General features: G+C 38.7%; 1 protein-coding gene across 6 annotated transcripts in view; it reads right to left on the bottom strand.

Moving 5' to 3' along the window:
- Positions 1-16,524, bottom strand: part of CADM2 (cell adhesion molecule 2) — a 659,818-nt gene that overhangs the window by 323,331 nt on the left and 319,963 nt on the right. The window contains exon 1 of one of the 6 annotated variants that reach the window (XM_080574607.1): positions 14,353-15,892. The exons of 4 other annotated variants lie outside the window; for them this stretch is intronic. In XM_080574607.1, coding sequence (XP_080430733.1) covers positions 14,353-14,359 — 7 coding nt within the window. In that variant the 5' untranslated portion in view covers positions 14,360-15,892. Of the gene's footprint in view, positions 1-14,352; positions 15,893-16,524 lie in introns of those variants that run through there. One more of the 6 variants, XM_080574605.1, reaches the window with a different exon arrangement.

Below are 16,524 nucleotides of genomic sequence, written 5' to 3'. Positions count from 1 at the left end.
ACCTTGTGTTGGAAGTATAAGTTAATACGAGAGTCAAGTCCTGGGCAGCAACGCAAGTGTTTGAACATGAATTTCTTAAGATGACTAATAAAAGAAAGGGAGTGAAGAATCGACAAGGTTGATATATATCTACAACAACAAACAGTATAGATTGCATTTAAAAGCATGAGAAAATAAAACTGAATCTTTCTCTTGCTTTGCAGTCTGTAATTGTTACATTTCCATTCATGTTTTCTTTAGAAAAGAAATCCTTTCTTCATTGAGAACTGGGGATACTTTTAATTTGTAGCATTTTTTAAAATGTCCTGTTGATATAATTTTGTGGTTTGTTTTGCATGCAGATAAACCAGGAATGAAATATAGTTTTATAAAAAAAAGTTCTTACAAGAATGTTCTTCAGAGGCTGTTACCATCTGTCCTATATCAGCCAGTATAAACCTCAGATAAAAGGTGTGTTTTGTAACAGTCTGAAATCAAAACAAATTTGCAATTATAGGGACAAATACAAGAGATATGGCAGAGCTGACACCATGTCTTCATTAAAAACGTACGTGTGTTTGCTTTTTTGTACTAAACATAACAAGATGGATCCTTTCAGCTCATCTGAACTTTGTTGCTATGGTGTCAAGCAAAGAAAGAAACCACCTCAGCCAGTAGAAAAACGTCAAAAAATCTGTAGGTTTCAGGCAACACCTTGAAAATGCAGGCAGAAATTACAAGCACTGCCTTTCTCTCATGGAGCTCATCTAATGTCTCTGGGAAGCACTAAGTGAAGACACATTCAATATCTGCCTTATCATCTTTACCACGGAAAGAAGAAAATCCCGATGCTGTGAAGGCCTAGGTATTTCTTGTAAAGAGTCTGCAGGATTCCCATACATAAAGAATAATTTAAAAAGTCACAGCAGTCATATTTACACATGTTCAGCACTACTGGTAATCTAGATCATAACAATCCCAATACCACTCTATTCCACCTCACGTTTCTTAGATTTGCCTTTCTGATACCAACATCTAATTCTTCATCCTTAGAAGGATTCTCCACTCCCTACTTCAGCTTACAAACTACACCCCTTAGGAACGCCTGTAACATCAGCTGAAAGGATGCAGCAAGCTAGTAGCCCTATGGTGTGTATGTACATCATTCGGCCACCTTAATTGGGAGTAGGGCAAACTTTCAAAAAGATTTACAGAAAGTTCTAGCAGCAACAGTATTCCTTTGTCCTGTAGGGAATATTATATACCCACTAATTCTTAATAATTCACAATTGTTTGGCAAAAAAAAAAAAAAAGCTCTTCATCCAGATTGCCTGCTAAAGTCTGATTGAGTAGACAAATCTCTAGACCAGGTGCAACTCCAGAGATCCCTCTGAATAATGAAAACGCTATCCATAGACTAATCAAAATGGAAACAACTCCACAAGATGACAACAAATACTTTATATACAGTCTGCAGTAAAGAACATATTACTACAAAATTTTTGTTTTCCGATGTGTTTCCTATTTCCATTAGACTGTCTGGGAGACATCCTGGTAGACAAACTGCCACGGGTATCTACAGAATTGTGTTATTTACCTCAGACTGCCCCCAAGGTGCATGTGTACTTTACTAAAACATATTTACATCTTCACTAGCATGCAGTGGTATAGCTGACAGCCAAATACTACTGATAAGATAGGTAGCAGCTTGTGAAGACAAAGGAGCTTGCTTCAAAGAAATGTATTTCAAGGCATTGTGTGTGCCAGCCTATGGTGTCAGAGAGAGCAAGGCAGGTGCACAGTTGCTCCTTCATTTTCAAGTAACTTTCACCCACCCCCCAGCTTAGAGGTATTTGAATACATTGAACACATTTCTAACTCAGCTTTTAGCTAGTCTCTGTATTTTCAGAAGTAAAAGAGTTAATACTTGTTTCCAGACTCTTGAAGTATCTAACCTGAAGAGCTGTATGCTGTACAACTGTTAAAAGAAGTATCTTCAGTAAACCCTTCTGAATACATTTATCCTTTCTCGTAGAAAGAGACTGTAAGAATCACGGGACTTCAACAAGTCAGCCAGTATTCTTCTGAAGGACATGTTTTCAGGCTCTCAATGGGCACTTTTTCTTGCTTTTGAAACACCTGGAATTACACAAAAATAAAAAAACCCTGTCCCCCTAAAAAACACAGGGGGAAGAGGGAACACCACCCAGGATCTCCCCCCCTCCAAAAAGGAAAAAAAAGAAGTAACCCACTTGTTTTGTACATAAAACCTTTACTCTTCATATTTTCAGTACCTTAAAAAAATAAATAAAATAAAAATATAAAAAAAATAAAGCTACTATGTCCCTATTATTTACATTTCTAAACTGAAGTAAACTACAGATAAAGTCTGGACAACAGAAAGCTCTCTCTAGAAGTGTTTAATTTGATAGTTTACGTTCTGCTGTCAAGGACAGAAATAATCATTTGTATTTAGCAACAATGACAGATACATTAAGTGTCACAGCTTAAAACATTCTTGGAACACTACAGTATGCTCAGGGATCACCACTCAGATCTTAAACCATCACTACTTATGCCAATTTCAGAAGCCCTAGAAATATCAAACTTTTACATTTAGCGTACCCAGATTTTAGAGGTGATCCCAAATTGACAAGACTACCCCCATACTCTCTGTTTACAGAGAACAGTAATAGTAAACCAACTGCGGATGTGTGTGGGTGGGTGGGGGGATAAATAAAAAAGAGAAGTCAGACAGGAATGTTGAAGGGGGATTCTACTTAAGAAATCCTATGGACCAGTAACAAAGACAGCACCTGAGGCATAACACAAAACGAAATCTATTCTCTCCCAGACTTTGAACCTGAGTTTTGCACAGAAACTTTCACCTTCCAGGAAAACATTGTAAGTAAGAGTACTCTGACACAAGTCTTTCCATTTTGCCAAAGAATAAAAAGAAATCTATCTAGACTTCAGTAAAGCCTTAGACACTGCCTCCTGTAAGATCATCGTAGAAAAGCTGTTGATGGATGAGCAGACAAAGAGGTTGACAGAGTGGCAGAACAGCCAGGCCCAGAGGGTGGGGATCAGTGGCACAAGGTCTCGTTGCAGGCCAGTAGCTAGCAGAGTACTCCTAGTACCGATAGTGGGCCCAGACATCTTAAAGGCCTTCACTAATGATCTGGATGATGGGGCAGAGGGTACCTACCCCTCTGTTCACACATGACAAAACTGGGAGGAGTGGCCAATAATGCCAGAGGGTTGTGCTGCCCTCCAGAGGAATCTCAGCAGGCTGGAGAAGTGAGCTGAGAGAAACCTCATGAGGTTTGACAAGAAGGGCAAAGTCCTGCACTTTGGAAGGAACCACCCCGTGTACCAGCACATGCTGGGGACTATCCAGCTGGAAAGCAGCTCTGCAGAAAAGGCCCCGGGGGTCCTGGCAGACACCGAGGTGAACACGAGCCAGCAGCACGCCTTTGCTGCAAAGGAGGCTCTGATGGCATCCTGGCTGTATTAGGAGTGCTGCCAGCAGGTGGAGGGAGGTGAAGCTTCCTCTCCGCTCAGCACTGGTGAGGGCATACCTGGGACACTGGGTCCAGTTCTGGGCCCCCCAGTACAGGAGACACAGGGGCGGACTGGAGAGAGCCCAGCAAAGGGCCACAAAGATGGTGAAGGAACTGGAGCAACTCTCCTGGTGAGGAGAGGCTGGGAGAGTTGGGACTGCTCAGCCTGGAGAAGAGGAGGCTCAGAGGGATCTTGTCAGTGTGGATAAACACCTAAAGGGACGGGGCAATGAGGATGTCACTAGGCTCCTTTGAGTGGTGCCCAGTGCCAGGACAAGAGGCACTGGGCAAAAGCTGGAACACAGGAGGTGCCAGCTGAACATCAGAAGCACCTCCTTACCGTGCGGGTAGCTGAGCACTAGCACAGGCTGCTGAGAGACATTCTCAAATTCTTCAAGACATTCAAAAGCTGTCTGGACATGATCCTGTGCAACCAGCTCTAGGTGGCTCCACTTGCACAGGGAGCTTGGAACAGATGACCACCATAGGTCCCTGCCAACCTCAACCATACTGTTTCTATTAATTCTTTAGGCCAATGACTAGGATCCTGCTGGGAAATGCACAAGGGACCTCCTGCACCTACATCACCTCTTCATTTTGTCAGCTGAAACAGGAAAGCTGGAGATGAATCACATTTCATATTTCCTTCCACACTCCCTCCCAGGAGCACTGCTCTCTCCTGTCTTAATCAAAACAGTGCCAGAGAGAACCTAAGATCAGTGCTGGTTTGTCATTTTCAAGAAGGAATTTTGTTGGGATAAACTAATTGTTACTCCAACAGCATCAGTTAAGGGAAGCAGCAGCAAGACCTGACCCCTGCTTTGTACTAGTGTGTGTCAGGTGCAGATCGCAGAATTGCTGTGCACTGTCTGCCTGGGGAATGAGACAGGAGAGGCACCATTAGCCTTTACTGCAACATACAGAAAACTCTTATGCCACTTAACGCTAGCGTCACAATAACATTTTGACATCCATGTGTAGAAGAATTAACTGCAATAAGCCCTTTTGAACACCCAGTTATTAAAAATATACAAAAGCATATCATACTGACATCTTCTGCAAACACTGTGCCTGAAGCTCCAGCCCTTCTTTGAAGTCTTTCTACATAGTGTTCATACCAGTAACATCTGTGGATTTTTTTTCTCCAAAACAAATTTTCAATACAGTTAAAAAAAAGTTATCACTTTAATACAAAATCATCCAAGTGCTACATATATTGTACACATACTAAATGTATACAAATTATTTAAAAATATATATATTTTTGGTGCAAATTGTGACTACAGAAATAAACGCTAAGCCACATGCTATAACTTGGAATTGCAGGTTAAAAACAACAAAAAACACAACCACACAATAATACAAGCTTAATTTCTTAAATTGCAAAACCAAGTACATTACCAACAGTAGACATCTATGCCAAGGTTGTGGATTAGTTCAGAGCTGCATTAAGCAAAGAAATAAACAGAGACATGGAAGTTTAACTACAGTTCATCCCTAGGTTTTCTAAACTTTGTGGCATGGACAATTTATTTCTAGTACTAATTCTTGTTTGTCTAGAGAGAAGAGACCAAGTAAACAGGAAGTCTTCCACTTACGGCAGCCACAATGGACACTAACCTTAAGAGTTCCTGAGCAGACTACAACTTGTCTCTGTTTCCCATAAATTTGGGGTTCATTCTCTTCAGGAGTTGACAGTAGAATATCTCCTCTACAATGAAAGCTGAATAGATTTGCTGGTGCTGCTTGGTTGGTTTGGGTGAGGGGTTTTGTGCTTCTGTATCTGAATACTTATATTCATATAGCATGCATAACATCATAGTGGGAGAAGTGTGTTCTCCAGCACAGCAATTTTCCAGTAGTTTTGCAGTGCTATGGTTATGCACAAACATTCAGGTGGAGTTGGAGGATTCATTTCTTCTCCTGGTACCAAAATTTTTTTTAGCATAAAGAGGCTAATTTTCTTCAAATAGTACTTCATTGTCATTCATGTAACAATCTAAGTTGATTTAGCAAACTCTGCTTAATCAAAACTTAAATTATTCAGAAGGGCAAAAGACTGTAGTGTATGCAGGGCCTGTTCCTACATCAGCAGCAATTGCACCTCTAACAAGGTCAGAGAACACCATTCCAGAAAACGGAAGTTAAGTACTAAATCATTTACTGAGAGCACATCGATTATTACAGATGTATTCAGTTTGACAGCACTTTGTTTCCTTCCCGAATGAGATTGTCAGAAACAGAAAGACAATGTAATAAATAAAACAACAGTAGACTTTGTGGCACAAATTAAAAAATACTTTTTTTAAAAAAATATATGATTTCACATTTATTTGGCCCCACTTCCTCATGTTGCTGACCTGGATAATTCAGCCCTTAGAGCTTTCTTCCATGCGTGATGTTCGAAGTCTTTTACTGGACCCAGCATGCAGGTGATGCATGTGGCAGGTATAAGTAGCAGATGATGCCAAACTTTGAATCCTCCTTCCCTTGCCCCTCCAACATCACTGGTTTGCTGATCCTTCCTTGGCAAGTATTGTCTTGTTTGACCTTTTCCCTCTGGTCAAGGAAAATAACTTCTCACTGACCCATCAAGTCTTCTGTGATACTCTTGCCCTTTTAGCTACTGTGGCTCTGCACTGGTAAAGACATGAACTCACAATATTGTAAGATTTAACCCCTTCTAGAAAAAAAAATCCACAAAACTGGGTTCTCGTTATTTTCTGGTCTTATCTGTCACTTTGAATTGTGGCAGGCCAAAATACAGCTCAGACCTTTTCTTCCATGGTTACAGAACTTTAGCTACCAAATATCTGTCTGTTAAAGGATGCAATACAAGGAACAGGCACCAATGTTTCCTCACTTAGCTGAAGAAAAGTCAATTGTACAAGACCTGTGTTATCCCAAGGAAGCTGAGAGCAGCCTTGGGATAGCAAAGACTCAAGCTGTCAGTATTTATTACCATACCATAACCGAATAATAGAAGAGAAAGAAAGCAAACCCATCTTTGTGAAGTCACACATGCACAAAAACCTTGATACAGTAATGAGCTCTAAGTAAGTAGACTTTACTTCCCCTGAAGCTTATTTTCTACTGTAGGGAAATAGCTGTCCATCTATTTGGAATTATTTGAAAGCTTAGGGCCTAAACTCTTCACAGCCAAGACAGATGCTAACTCCATCCAACTCTTACACAACACACATGGTTAGCAAGCATTTCATTGGCCTTTACAAACAGGTCTGGCTAGAAAATGAAGAAAAATGATTTGAATGAAAAATGAAGAAAATTAGTTTGTGGCAAAGATTTTCTACGCATGAGATCTGATTTATTTTGATTAAATTTTAAAGACCACCTCTTTCCAAAAATGACTTGGTTCCTATGGAGGCAACAGACCTAGAGGGATGTCCTTGAAAGGACAAGACATACGGATAGGGGTAGATGTGCCATCTGTACACTACATGAGACATTGTAAACATCTTCCAGTTTAATTACATATTTTAGTGCAGGTACTAAAAATAAAGATACTATGCAGAATAAGTATACTTAAGTATAATAAGTATAAGTATACTTAAGCCTACTGAAACAGAAGAACAATTCTATTTTCTCCAATCATCTCTTTTCCATATTGTTTTGCTTTCTCTGGAAGCGCTCCTACTAACCACGTTCCTCCAAAAGGTAGCCAACAACACAGAAGCAACTTTATCTGAGACTATATACCCTACCTGCTTAAAGTTCTTACTAAATGAACTTCACCGGTTTGATGACATTTTGTACAAAGACTCTTAGTGAAGCAATACTTCCACTTTTGTCTTTCTACAGCGTTTAGGCAGCAGTTGCATGAACACAGGAATAAGGACATTGGGTACCAAGCTGTTAAGAAAACCACCTAGAAGTGATTTGTTCTCCTCCTTTCTATCTACTCCACACAAGTCTGTCATCTCTAAACTCAGAAATACTTATGTTTTCCTTTACCTGAATGAGACTGATTCATCTCTCCCTCTCCCCCCGCACTCCCTTTTCTTTTTTAATGTTAGTATACAGCGTTAGTAATACTGTGCTGTAAAGTGTAAAGAAGAATTGTAGGATGGATTCAAAATTTTCTTCTCTTCTAATTTGCTGCATCACACTCTTGTTTCTTAACAGCCTAGGACCCTGGAAAAGTGCTACATGGACATAAAGTGGAAAAAAAAAATCTAAATCCAAAACCCAGATCTATTTACTGCAATTTTGTCCACTCCCTCAACAACTCAAACAATTGCAGTCAGCAGGGTATTATAAAATTACATAAGGATAAGAAAGCTAACGGTATCATCCAAACAGTCCATGAGTATTTCTTGAGCAGTGACAAAGTATATTCATGAATAAAAAACTTATTTTGTTGGACTAAGTACAATCTTAGAAACTAGGTCAAAAATCTATATACATTGACACACAGAAGCAATTTTCAAAGGCTGGAAATGTCATTGCCTATCTTGATTTGGAAATGTCTGGGCAAGCCTGTGTGCATAAACAGGTATCAAAGCTGCAGTATGAGCTGCAGGGCTCTCAGCAGTGAGGTGACAGCAGTGATATTTTCCAGCAGAAGGATGAAGAAGTTAATGCATTTCACTTATGTGTATTTGCCATTTTGACTTGTGCTTAAGTGACAGTATATAGAATAATAATAGAAACTAATGTTCTCACCAATTTTGGACTTCACCATTTCAGGAAAAGGACATCTGTTATGATCTGTTTATACTTACATGAGCAAACATATGTTTGTAAGTATGCACAGACAAACAAGAAGTTGAAAAGGGAAGTTCCATCATTGTACACCTGCATATAACCTGAGTTTGTCTCATCTCCTAGATTCTTCCTTATTATTTTCAGTACACCTCCCACCCCCAAATTGCATTTAATTTTCTTTCCCCCTTTACTGTCACTTCACCCTTCTATGAGCTGTTCTTTTTCTTACAAGAGATTTGGGTTCCAAGAACGTTTGGGCAGCAGACACTTTATATTGTATCTTTGACCTCTTCATAATACAATTGTTTTAGTTTCCAGAAAGTTTCAAATAGGGTCAAGCACACCTGGACACCCTCCAAAACAACAAGAAAGCAGGTAGGATTAATCAGTATAAGCTCCCAGTACTTTGAGAGGGTGCCTAATTTTACCTTACACACTATTCATCTACAAAAAGAGCTACAAGGCAGGACAAGAAGAAATAATTGCAAAACATTTACGTCATTTATTAGTTGACATATTTTGATAAGCACATACACTGATTGGGGTATTTCAGGGAAAGTTTATGGAAAAATGAGAAGCATGCAAGTTTAAAAAAAAAGTTTTCAAAATCAATTACCTCAGGCCATCTGCAGCAGGTCAGGATATTTTAATCAAGCAAAGAAAATGGAAGCTACAGATTTTTGTTGTTTTATTTTAGGAAAAAGAAAATCTATACATTCTTCTGTAGATCTCTAATTCCAGATTAGGCTGATTATGCATTCATGAACTGAGAATTCTCATGCAAAGTGAAAACTTTAACTGCTACAGTATTTGCTGGTTTTAGGTGTATTCCAGTATATTCAAATAGTAATTGCATACAGAAATTATATCCATTAGCTGACTATCGGACATACTTGAAAGATAATATGATTGTTGTAATTGATTTTTTCCCTGTTTCAATGAAAGCCAGTTTAGTATTGACTAAAAGAACTTCCTTGTTTTAATAGTTGCACAGTTTGATAGTTTTAAAACAAGAACTCTTTAAGGCCATTTACCTAGGGTTTTAATAAAACATGAAAACATATCAGTATGATTTATGTACAATGTAAATTGCATTCTGGTCTTATCTACAATGCAAGGTACATATTTATATTCAATAGCTAGTATATTCCATAGAACTGCATAGATCTACCCACTCATCACAGAGGAAGCCTTAGCTCAGAACAAGTCATTAAAAAAATAAATAAATAAATAGAAATCAGTCTGCTTCTTTCACTGACATTCCAGGTGGAAAAGTAATAAATTAAACAAATCAAAACAAAGAAAAAAACAACCAAAACAAAACAAGGGAATAGACAAAGGCACTGTATGTTGCACCTCTAGAAAAGAAATGTATCTATACTGATTTTATTACACAACTTTCTGACAGCAGAAGGTGCCACACCTCCTTCAAAGTCTTTCAAGAAACATGCAGAAAGGAAGTGGAAACACCACACATTGTGTTGTTCTGATCCCAAACTCTCCTGATTCATAGAAGATCATGACATAGGAATGACATAATAATGACAAGGAGATGTAATACATAACATTATGGCTTAGACTCTTCCTCCCAATCTAGTCATCACCACTTTGAATCCTTAAATGATTGCTTTGGTTACAAATAATGCTGGGCAGTTTGACAGGCAGCAAAATCCCATTCGCTTCCAGGCTTGCGAGGAAACCTAGTGAAGGCCACAGTGGGTAAATTCAGTGCCAGAATTAACAGCCTCAGCTAAAGAACAGACCAACAAAAACAACCCACAATACATGCACATGAAGCAAACCTGAAAGAACCACCAAGACCATTTAAGCACTCAGTAGTGGCATATTTTTTTCCAGCTCTTGTAATACTGAAAGAAAAAATTCTTCATGAGATAGTTGTTCAGCAGCTGAATGGCCTATAGCTGAAGTAACAGCTGTTTACATTCCTACACTGTCGGACACAATACCAGTTTCTTTAAATTGATGAAACTCGTTGCAACTAATTTTCAGCTGGTATCTGTAGCCACATGAGTAAGCTGTTGGGCAGCAGGGCGTAGTGAATATCTTGAGATAGTTCAGTAAATACTTTTATTTGCTGATGTGAACAATTGGTCAAGGTATCAGTAGATGTTCAATGAGACTACACCTTGTGATTTTATTAAATGCTTTTGAACAGTTTCTAAAACAAGCTGATTTTTATTAGCACATTATTTTAACTACTGCTTAATTAAAAAAATGCTAAGTTTTGTTTTAATGCACCTGTCAATTCTTTAGCAGAAGAAACAAGTTAAATGTTTTAAAGTGTTTTTATTTTTTATTCCCCCCTGCCCCCTCTACCTTTGCCCAAGTCAAGTAAAGTCTGGTCTATTCAAGTACTCTGTCTACTGTGAACATCAAAATCTTGAAGTACAATTCCACAACATCTACCATTTCTGTAGCCATTTTTTCCCCCCTCTCCACTTTATACAGTTAAAAATGACAGAAGCTGAAAAACTAGAATATACATTGAGGGAAACAAAAGTTATTGACGTACTCAGTTATTCAATATGTTGCTGAGAAGAAAGGCCTAGAAGGATTATCTACCAGATTACATTCTGCAAGCAGACACAGCTCTAATCAGATCTATATCCTTATTGTGCTAAGAGATGTAAAAACACTTTTATACCCCAAATAGATTATAACCTGCTGCAACAACTATGTACAGCAAGCAGTCATAAAGCAAAGGGAATGCAGGAAAGACATGTAAGTGAGCAAGTATAAGGAGGGACGAATAGCAACTATATATGCTTGCAAAGATAATACAAAGTCTTTTTTGATTAGAAGATACCAGAAATCCCTCACAGATAAGTAAGTAGCAGATATCAACTTACATTTTCCTTAAGATTGCCACAAAAATAGGTAGCGAGTAGAGAGAAAAGGAATGGACTTGCAAAGGTTTTGATGAAGTATTCATGTGTGGAACTGTACCATGACAAAAAGAAAACCTAGGAACAGGAGGCAGAGAGGGGTATGACACGGTCAAAAGAGAACACTATGAAAAATGCTGTTAGCAATACTGGAGTTCTGACTAGATTTGTGACCAGGCCATCAGGCCACAAGACACTGGAGGTAGAAGCTGCAGAAATGAGGCAAAAGAACTTCATTAGAAACTTAGATACTAAGCAAAGACGAAAAGAGAAAGCTACTGGAAACCAGAACAAGAAAGTGAGCCCTTGCTTCAGTCTGCACATGCCTTCTCAAGCATCAGGCCTTCCTTCAGATTTTATTATTTTGTCAGACTGTGGAGAAACCCATATGGAAACTTATGTTGATTACTAAGACCAGACCCTCTTAGACTTAGCATTGGATCTCCCTGAAGAGTTCTGGAGGGCAGCGTTAGCTAGTGGGTGGCAGATACCTTGATTCTGCCAGCCCTTCCATGATAATGCATATGCCCCCCACATAAGGGATATCACAGTTATTACATGCAAGACTATGCAGAGCCATCTTTGTCACCACATTAAAAAAAAAAATCTCATTTAAAAATAATTGCGAGTTACAAGAAAAAGATGTGAACAAATATCGTATTAAACCCATCATTGAAAATTACACTTAACAATGAAGATCAAAGACAAATTTAGCAGCTCCAGCATTCCACCTAGCTGGGGACTTGGCTAACTGGCCCTTCCCCAGATAGGGGTACACCTTGAGGAGCTCTGTCTTTGCAAAAAGGGAGCACAAAAACACAGATTTCCAGCTACACCCAAGAAATTGCTTTCAATGACCTGCCCCATTTCAGCATAAGAGAACAGACCCTGCAAACCCCTAGGGGTCTGCAATGACTTGGGTTAATGTGACCTTTCAGTCACTTCTGCTTAGCCTCAACTCCACACTAAAGCTTGTAAAATCAGTAATCAAGTATTTTCAATTAATACACACTCCCAATTTTTAAAAAAGGTGCCTTCCTATATATACATATACAGATACCTTAAAGTACCCATTTTAATTAACACTGCATAATTTAACAAATATAAAACCATAAGCAAGTTTGTAAGGTTGATGTTAACTTGTCAACAGTTAAAACTATTCATCATTTATAACCCTTAGCTTGCTCCAAGCTTCGCATAAAGTTCAAACATTTAAGGATCACTTTGCAAAACCCCACAGCCCCTTGATTTTGTCAGCACTGGCAGCCATGCCTGTCCATGCATGCTGTGAATGACAACTAGCAAGGGAGGAAAAAAGTTTATTGTCTAGAAAATTAGGGCCTTTTATTTGATGGATTAGTATTTTCATTTACAGCTGATCATTTGGCAGCTCACACGCGTCATCTATAGAGGGAGGTTAATTAAAATAGCTTTGTGCCCAAGGTGAACACACAAGATCTCTGTGTACATCTCTAAATACATGCTAACTTAAAATTTCAACAAAATTCTTGACTTGGTATCTATTGCTCCTTCTGGCTTTATTTTTGGTATACCTAATAAGCATAAGTAATATGCTGCACATGCAATTGACAAGTTAATTCCTACAGCATATAATTTATTCCTCTAATAACAACTGTAAATCATGATTGCCAGCACTGAAACATACAGTAATGATGCTTTCAGTTACTTATCTCTGTACTGAAGGATTTTTTCTGCTCTCCTGATGACAGTGAAATCCTTGCCCAGTACATTTATAACACTGTCTATTGAAAGCATGAACTAGTTTTTATTAATTTTTACAGTTGTTTAATATAGTACAAATATCAATATTGCACAGCTACAACAAACACACAAGGAACTCAAAGTACACTGAAAACACAGATGTGTATAATTATTCTTTAACAAGCTTATTGATTGCAGTAGACAGATTCAGCTAATTGCCAAAAGGAAGCCCATGGCAGACTGCAAAATAAAAAAAAGCATGCTACAAAATTCTTGTGCTTTTAATGGTAGTGCATAGAAATGTAATAGTATAAATTGCTTTATATTGATGTGTCCTGACCCACTTAAAAAATGTTCCTATCCAAGACTTACCCTTGGCAATCAATTCTAAAATGAAATAGTAAGCCACTTCATTAATCTTACAACAGGTGCCAAAGATTGAACCTCAGCTACTACACATTTCAGCCCTGTTAAAACATGAGCCTTAAAAAAGGATTCCCTGCAGATTGCTGGGGAATGTTAGCCTACCTCACAAAAGCTCTGTAGAGACATTTTCCTCTGAAACCAAGGACCCCACCCTGTTTCTTTTAAAATTGATCAAGGATCATTTTAAATAGGTGATCTGCAATAACAGAGCTCTCATTTATACAGTTAGGCATCAGATAATGTTTGACACAGGCAGGCAAGAAAGGAAGGGAGCTCTATAACCACGTTTTATGAAATTGAGACAAGACACAATGCTATATGATGAACACGGCTTCTAAAGAAAGGGAATAAGGGCTAAGAAGTAACAAAGCTTCAGTGATAGTATAAAGACTGGTTAAGAAATAAAGAGGGGAGGGTCTACAATTTCCTCTTCTTTTTGTGGGCAGATATCTGGGCCCCTCAGAATAGCTATCTCACTTTTTCCGTTCTGTGAACACGGAGCTCTCAGTCTCTGGTACAAACAAGCAGCAAGCAGATACAAAGGGTTCAAATGTTGCAACAGCACTGCTTCCAGTAGTTATCAGGTAGTCTAAGGTATCCTGATTGCTCAGGACAGAGTGTTTTTTGTTTTTTTTTCCTGTTCATAAACCCTTGACAGACCTCATTTCCATTATTTGCCTTTTATTTTTTTCCAATGCATCCAAATTTTGTCTAGCCAAAATACTTTATAAGAAGTCATAACAGCTGAATTTTAAATAAACTGAAGAAGTACTCAATTTTGTTCTGCTTAAACTAAGAAATTACCATCAGTACCCACGTATCTGTATGGTAAATTAAATTCTAAGACTTATTTTTTCTTTGTAATTTTTTCATATTCCTCTTTTTTCAGTTCCTCCATTTTAGATCCCCCCTTCAGTCATTTCTCCTTTCCAGCTTACTCCACAGAAAAGATACTTTCCAAATATTTTTCCCATTCTACAGCTCTCTTACCTATAAACATATAATCCATCTAAATCTATAATTTCACTTACCAGGCATTAAACTGTCAGAACACACAGACTAAAGGTAAGAAATCCCTCCAAATGACAACTGGCTCAGCCCTCGGTCCAAGGTTCACAAAGCAGCCATGAAAGGAGGCTAATGAACCTCTCTTATAAGGATCATACAGAAGGCATTTAACCTGAGCGCCCAGCCCTTCCAGGTGCTTTAAATCACCTTGCTCTTGGCCAAGCTGTTTTAATTCCCCACTCTGTGCTGTATAGGAATACTTCACACAGGAGTGTTTGAATTGCTTACAGATACTTTCAACTAACGTCAAGAGGCACACAATTACAGTTGTGAGGGCTTACTGCCTTGCCTTTTTATTTCCTCCCCCTTCTTCCACCCTGCTTTGAGTTTTAATGAAGTACACAACCTGAAAAGGCCTATGGTATCATTGGACAACTTAAACTCTGTTGATAGTAAAAGCTGTTTTTAGGATTCTGTCTGGGTATTTTGCCAAGCATGTCAGGAGAGTTTCCACAGGGGGAATTTTTTGGTTTCTGGAGGGAGGGAGGCCTGTAGGCCAACTGAGAGTCATCTTGAGACAACTAAAACCACCACAAAGTCATAGAGTGACTCCTTTTCCAAGGTGTCACTGCTGTGACTTAATGTGCCATCTATTAATCTGAGGTTTAATGAAAGCAAAACTATGTCCCTAAACAGCTAAAATACAGTAGACATCCTAGTATTCTAGCATGTTCAGAGTAAGATCCAATCCTAGCACATGCTGGAATTCAAACTGTAAGGAAAAAAAAAAAAAAGGCAAAGGAAAGGGGAAAATCTAATGATGTGATTTCACGATTAAATGTAAAGAGTAATACCAAATGGCAACACTCGCTTCAAGTCACTAAGCTGCTGTACAGCTCTGTAACTCAATACAGTTGTTGCCACTGCTGGCATAGCCTGCAAGCTTCGTACCAGTGCTGCAAGGCCTTAAGACAGGGGCTTGTCAGCTTTTGCCTAGGCTTGTTCTAGGCTTGCCTGGAGCTTTACTTTTAGCTTAATAAACTGTAGCATCAACTGTTTAATTATCATGTAACTGTTACCTGGCCTGGTTTGCCCTAGTTTTGTACAGTGGTGTGGTATAAGCCTGACTGCTCTTGGAATTTTGATATATTTTTCAACAAATGGATAGCAGTAGCGAATTGTTATTGGGCATATAGCAGTCTAGGAACCTGGAATAAAAATGCAGCATAGAAGAGTGCAGGCATAGGATAGTAGCAGAGGCATTCAAGGTACAGAGACACAGAGCTGTAGAAAATCTTCAACAGTCAACTACCAGTCACTAAAGGAAGCAACCTTGGGAGCTGGATCACAACAAAGGGCACAAAGAACAAACATCCAACATCTGTAAAACATACCATCTAGGATGTAATGTGGCATCCTAGCATACCAATGATGACAGCAAACCAAGGAAGAAAGAGCAAGGTGTAGAGCATTTTACAACAATTTACTGAAGCAGCCTGAAGGGAACTCTAGAGTGAGGGGGAAAGCAACCAGTGACACAGGACTGGGGATGCCAATGACCCATTGACACCCACCCTCCCCTCCACTCCTGCTTTACCTGAGTGAAACTGCTGAGGCCCCACAGAGACACTGGAAGGGAAAGTATAACATCGAAGCAAAGGGACAGATACTAGGCAGTGTGTGGAACAATTTTACCTGTATTATTAGTGAGACTTTTTTTTTAATATTGTTGTTCTGCTTCTTTTGCATATAATAATTAGAGCTCAAATAATAATAATTCTTTGATTAGGCCGTGAAGAATTCATTTTGACAATAAACTCCCTGCTTTACACATCATGGTGTTTCTTTCATACATTGATAAATTGCAAAAACTGCAGTGTAAAACTCATAGACAATGAACTGGCGGAGATAACCTTGACCTACAAGCAACAACTGCTAGCAACTGGAACAATATCTCACATGCTTCCAAAAGCAAGTAAGCCTCTTTCTCCTCTATCTTTTTAACAATTCCAGTTGTCTGTATAAGTATATTAAACAAATGAGTACTATAGGAGTTCTACCCCCCACCCACCCACTAAATGCTTAATTAATCTCTATAAAGCTTTCTGCTGTGTATTTTCTTAGAGTGCTGGCCTCCTCGGTATGCATTTGCCCTAAAGTAGAGCCATAGGTTAAACCAGCTTCGTATCGGCTAA

The sequence above is a fragment of the Anser brachyrhynchus genome, assembly GCF_964034855.1.
Source record: "Anser brachyrhynchus genome assembly, chromosome: 1".
NCBI classification, from domain to species: domain Eukaryota; kingdom Metazoa; phylum Chordata; class Aves; order Anseriformes; family Anatidae; genus Anser; species Anser brachyrhynchus.
The sequence above is the reverse complement of the archived record's forward strand: the minus strand, read 5'-3'. Positions and strand labels throughout refer to the sequence as shown.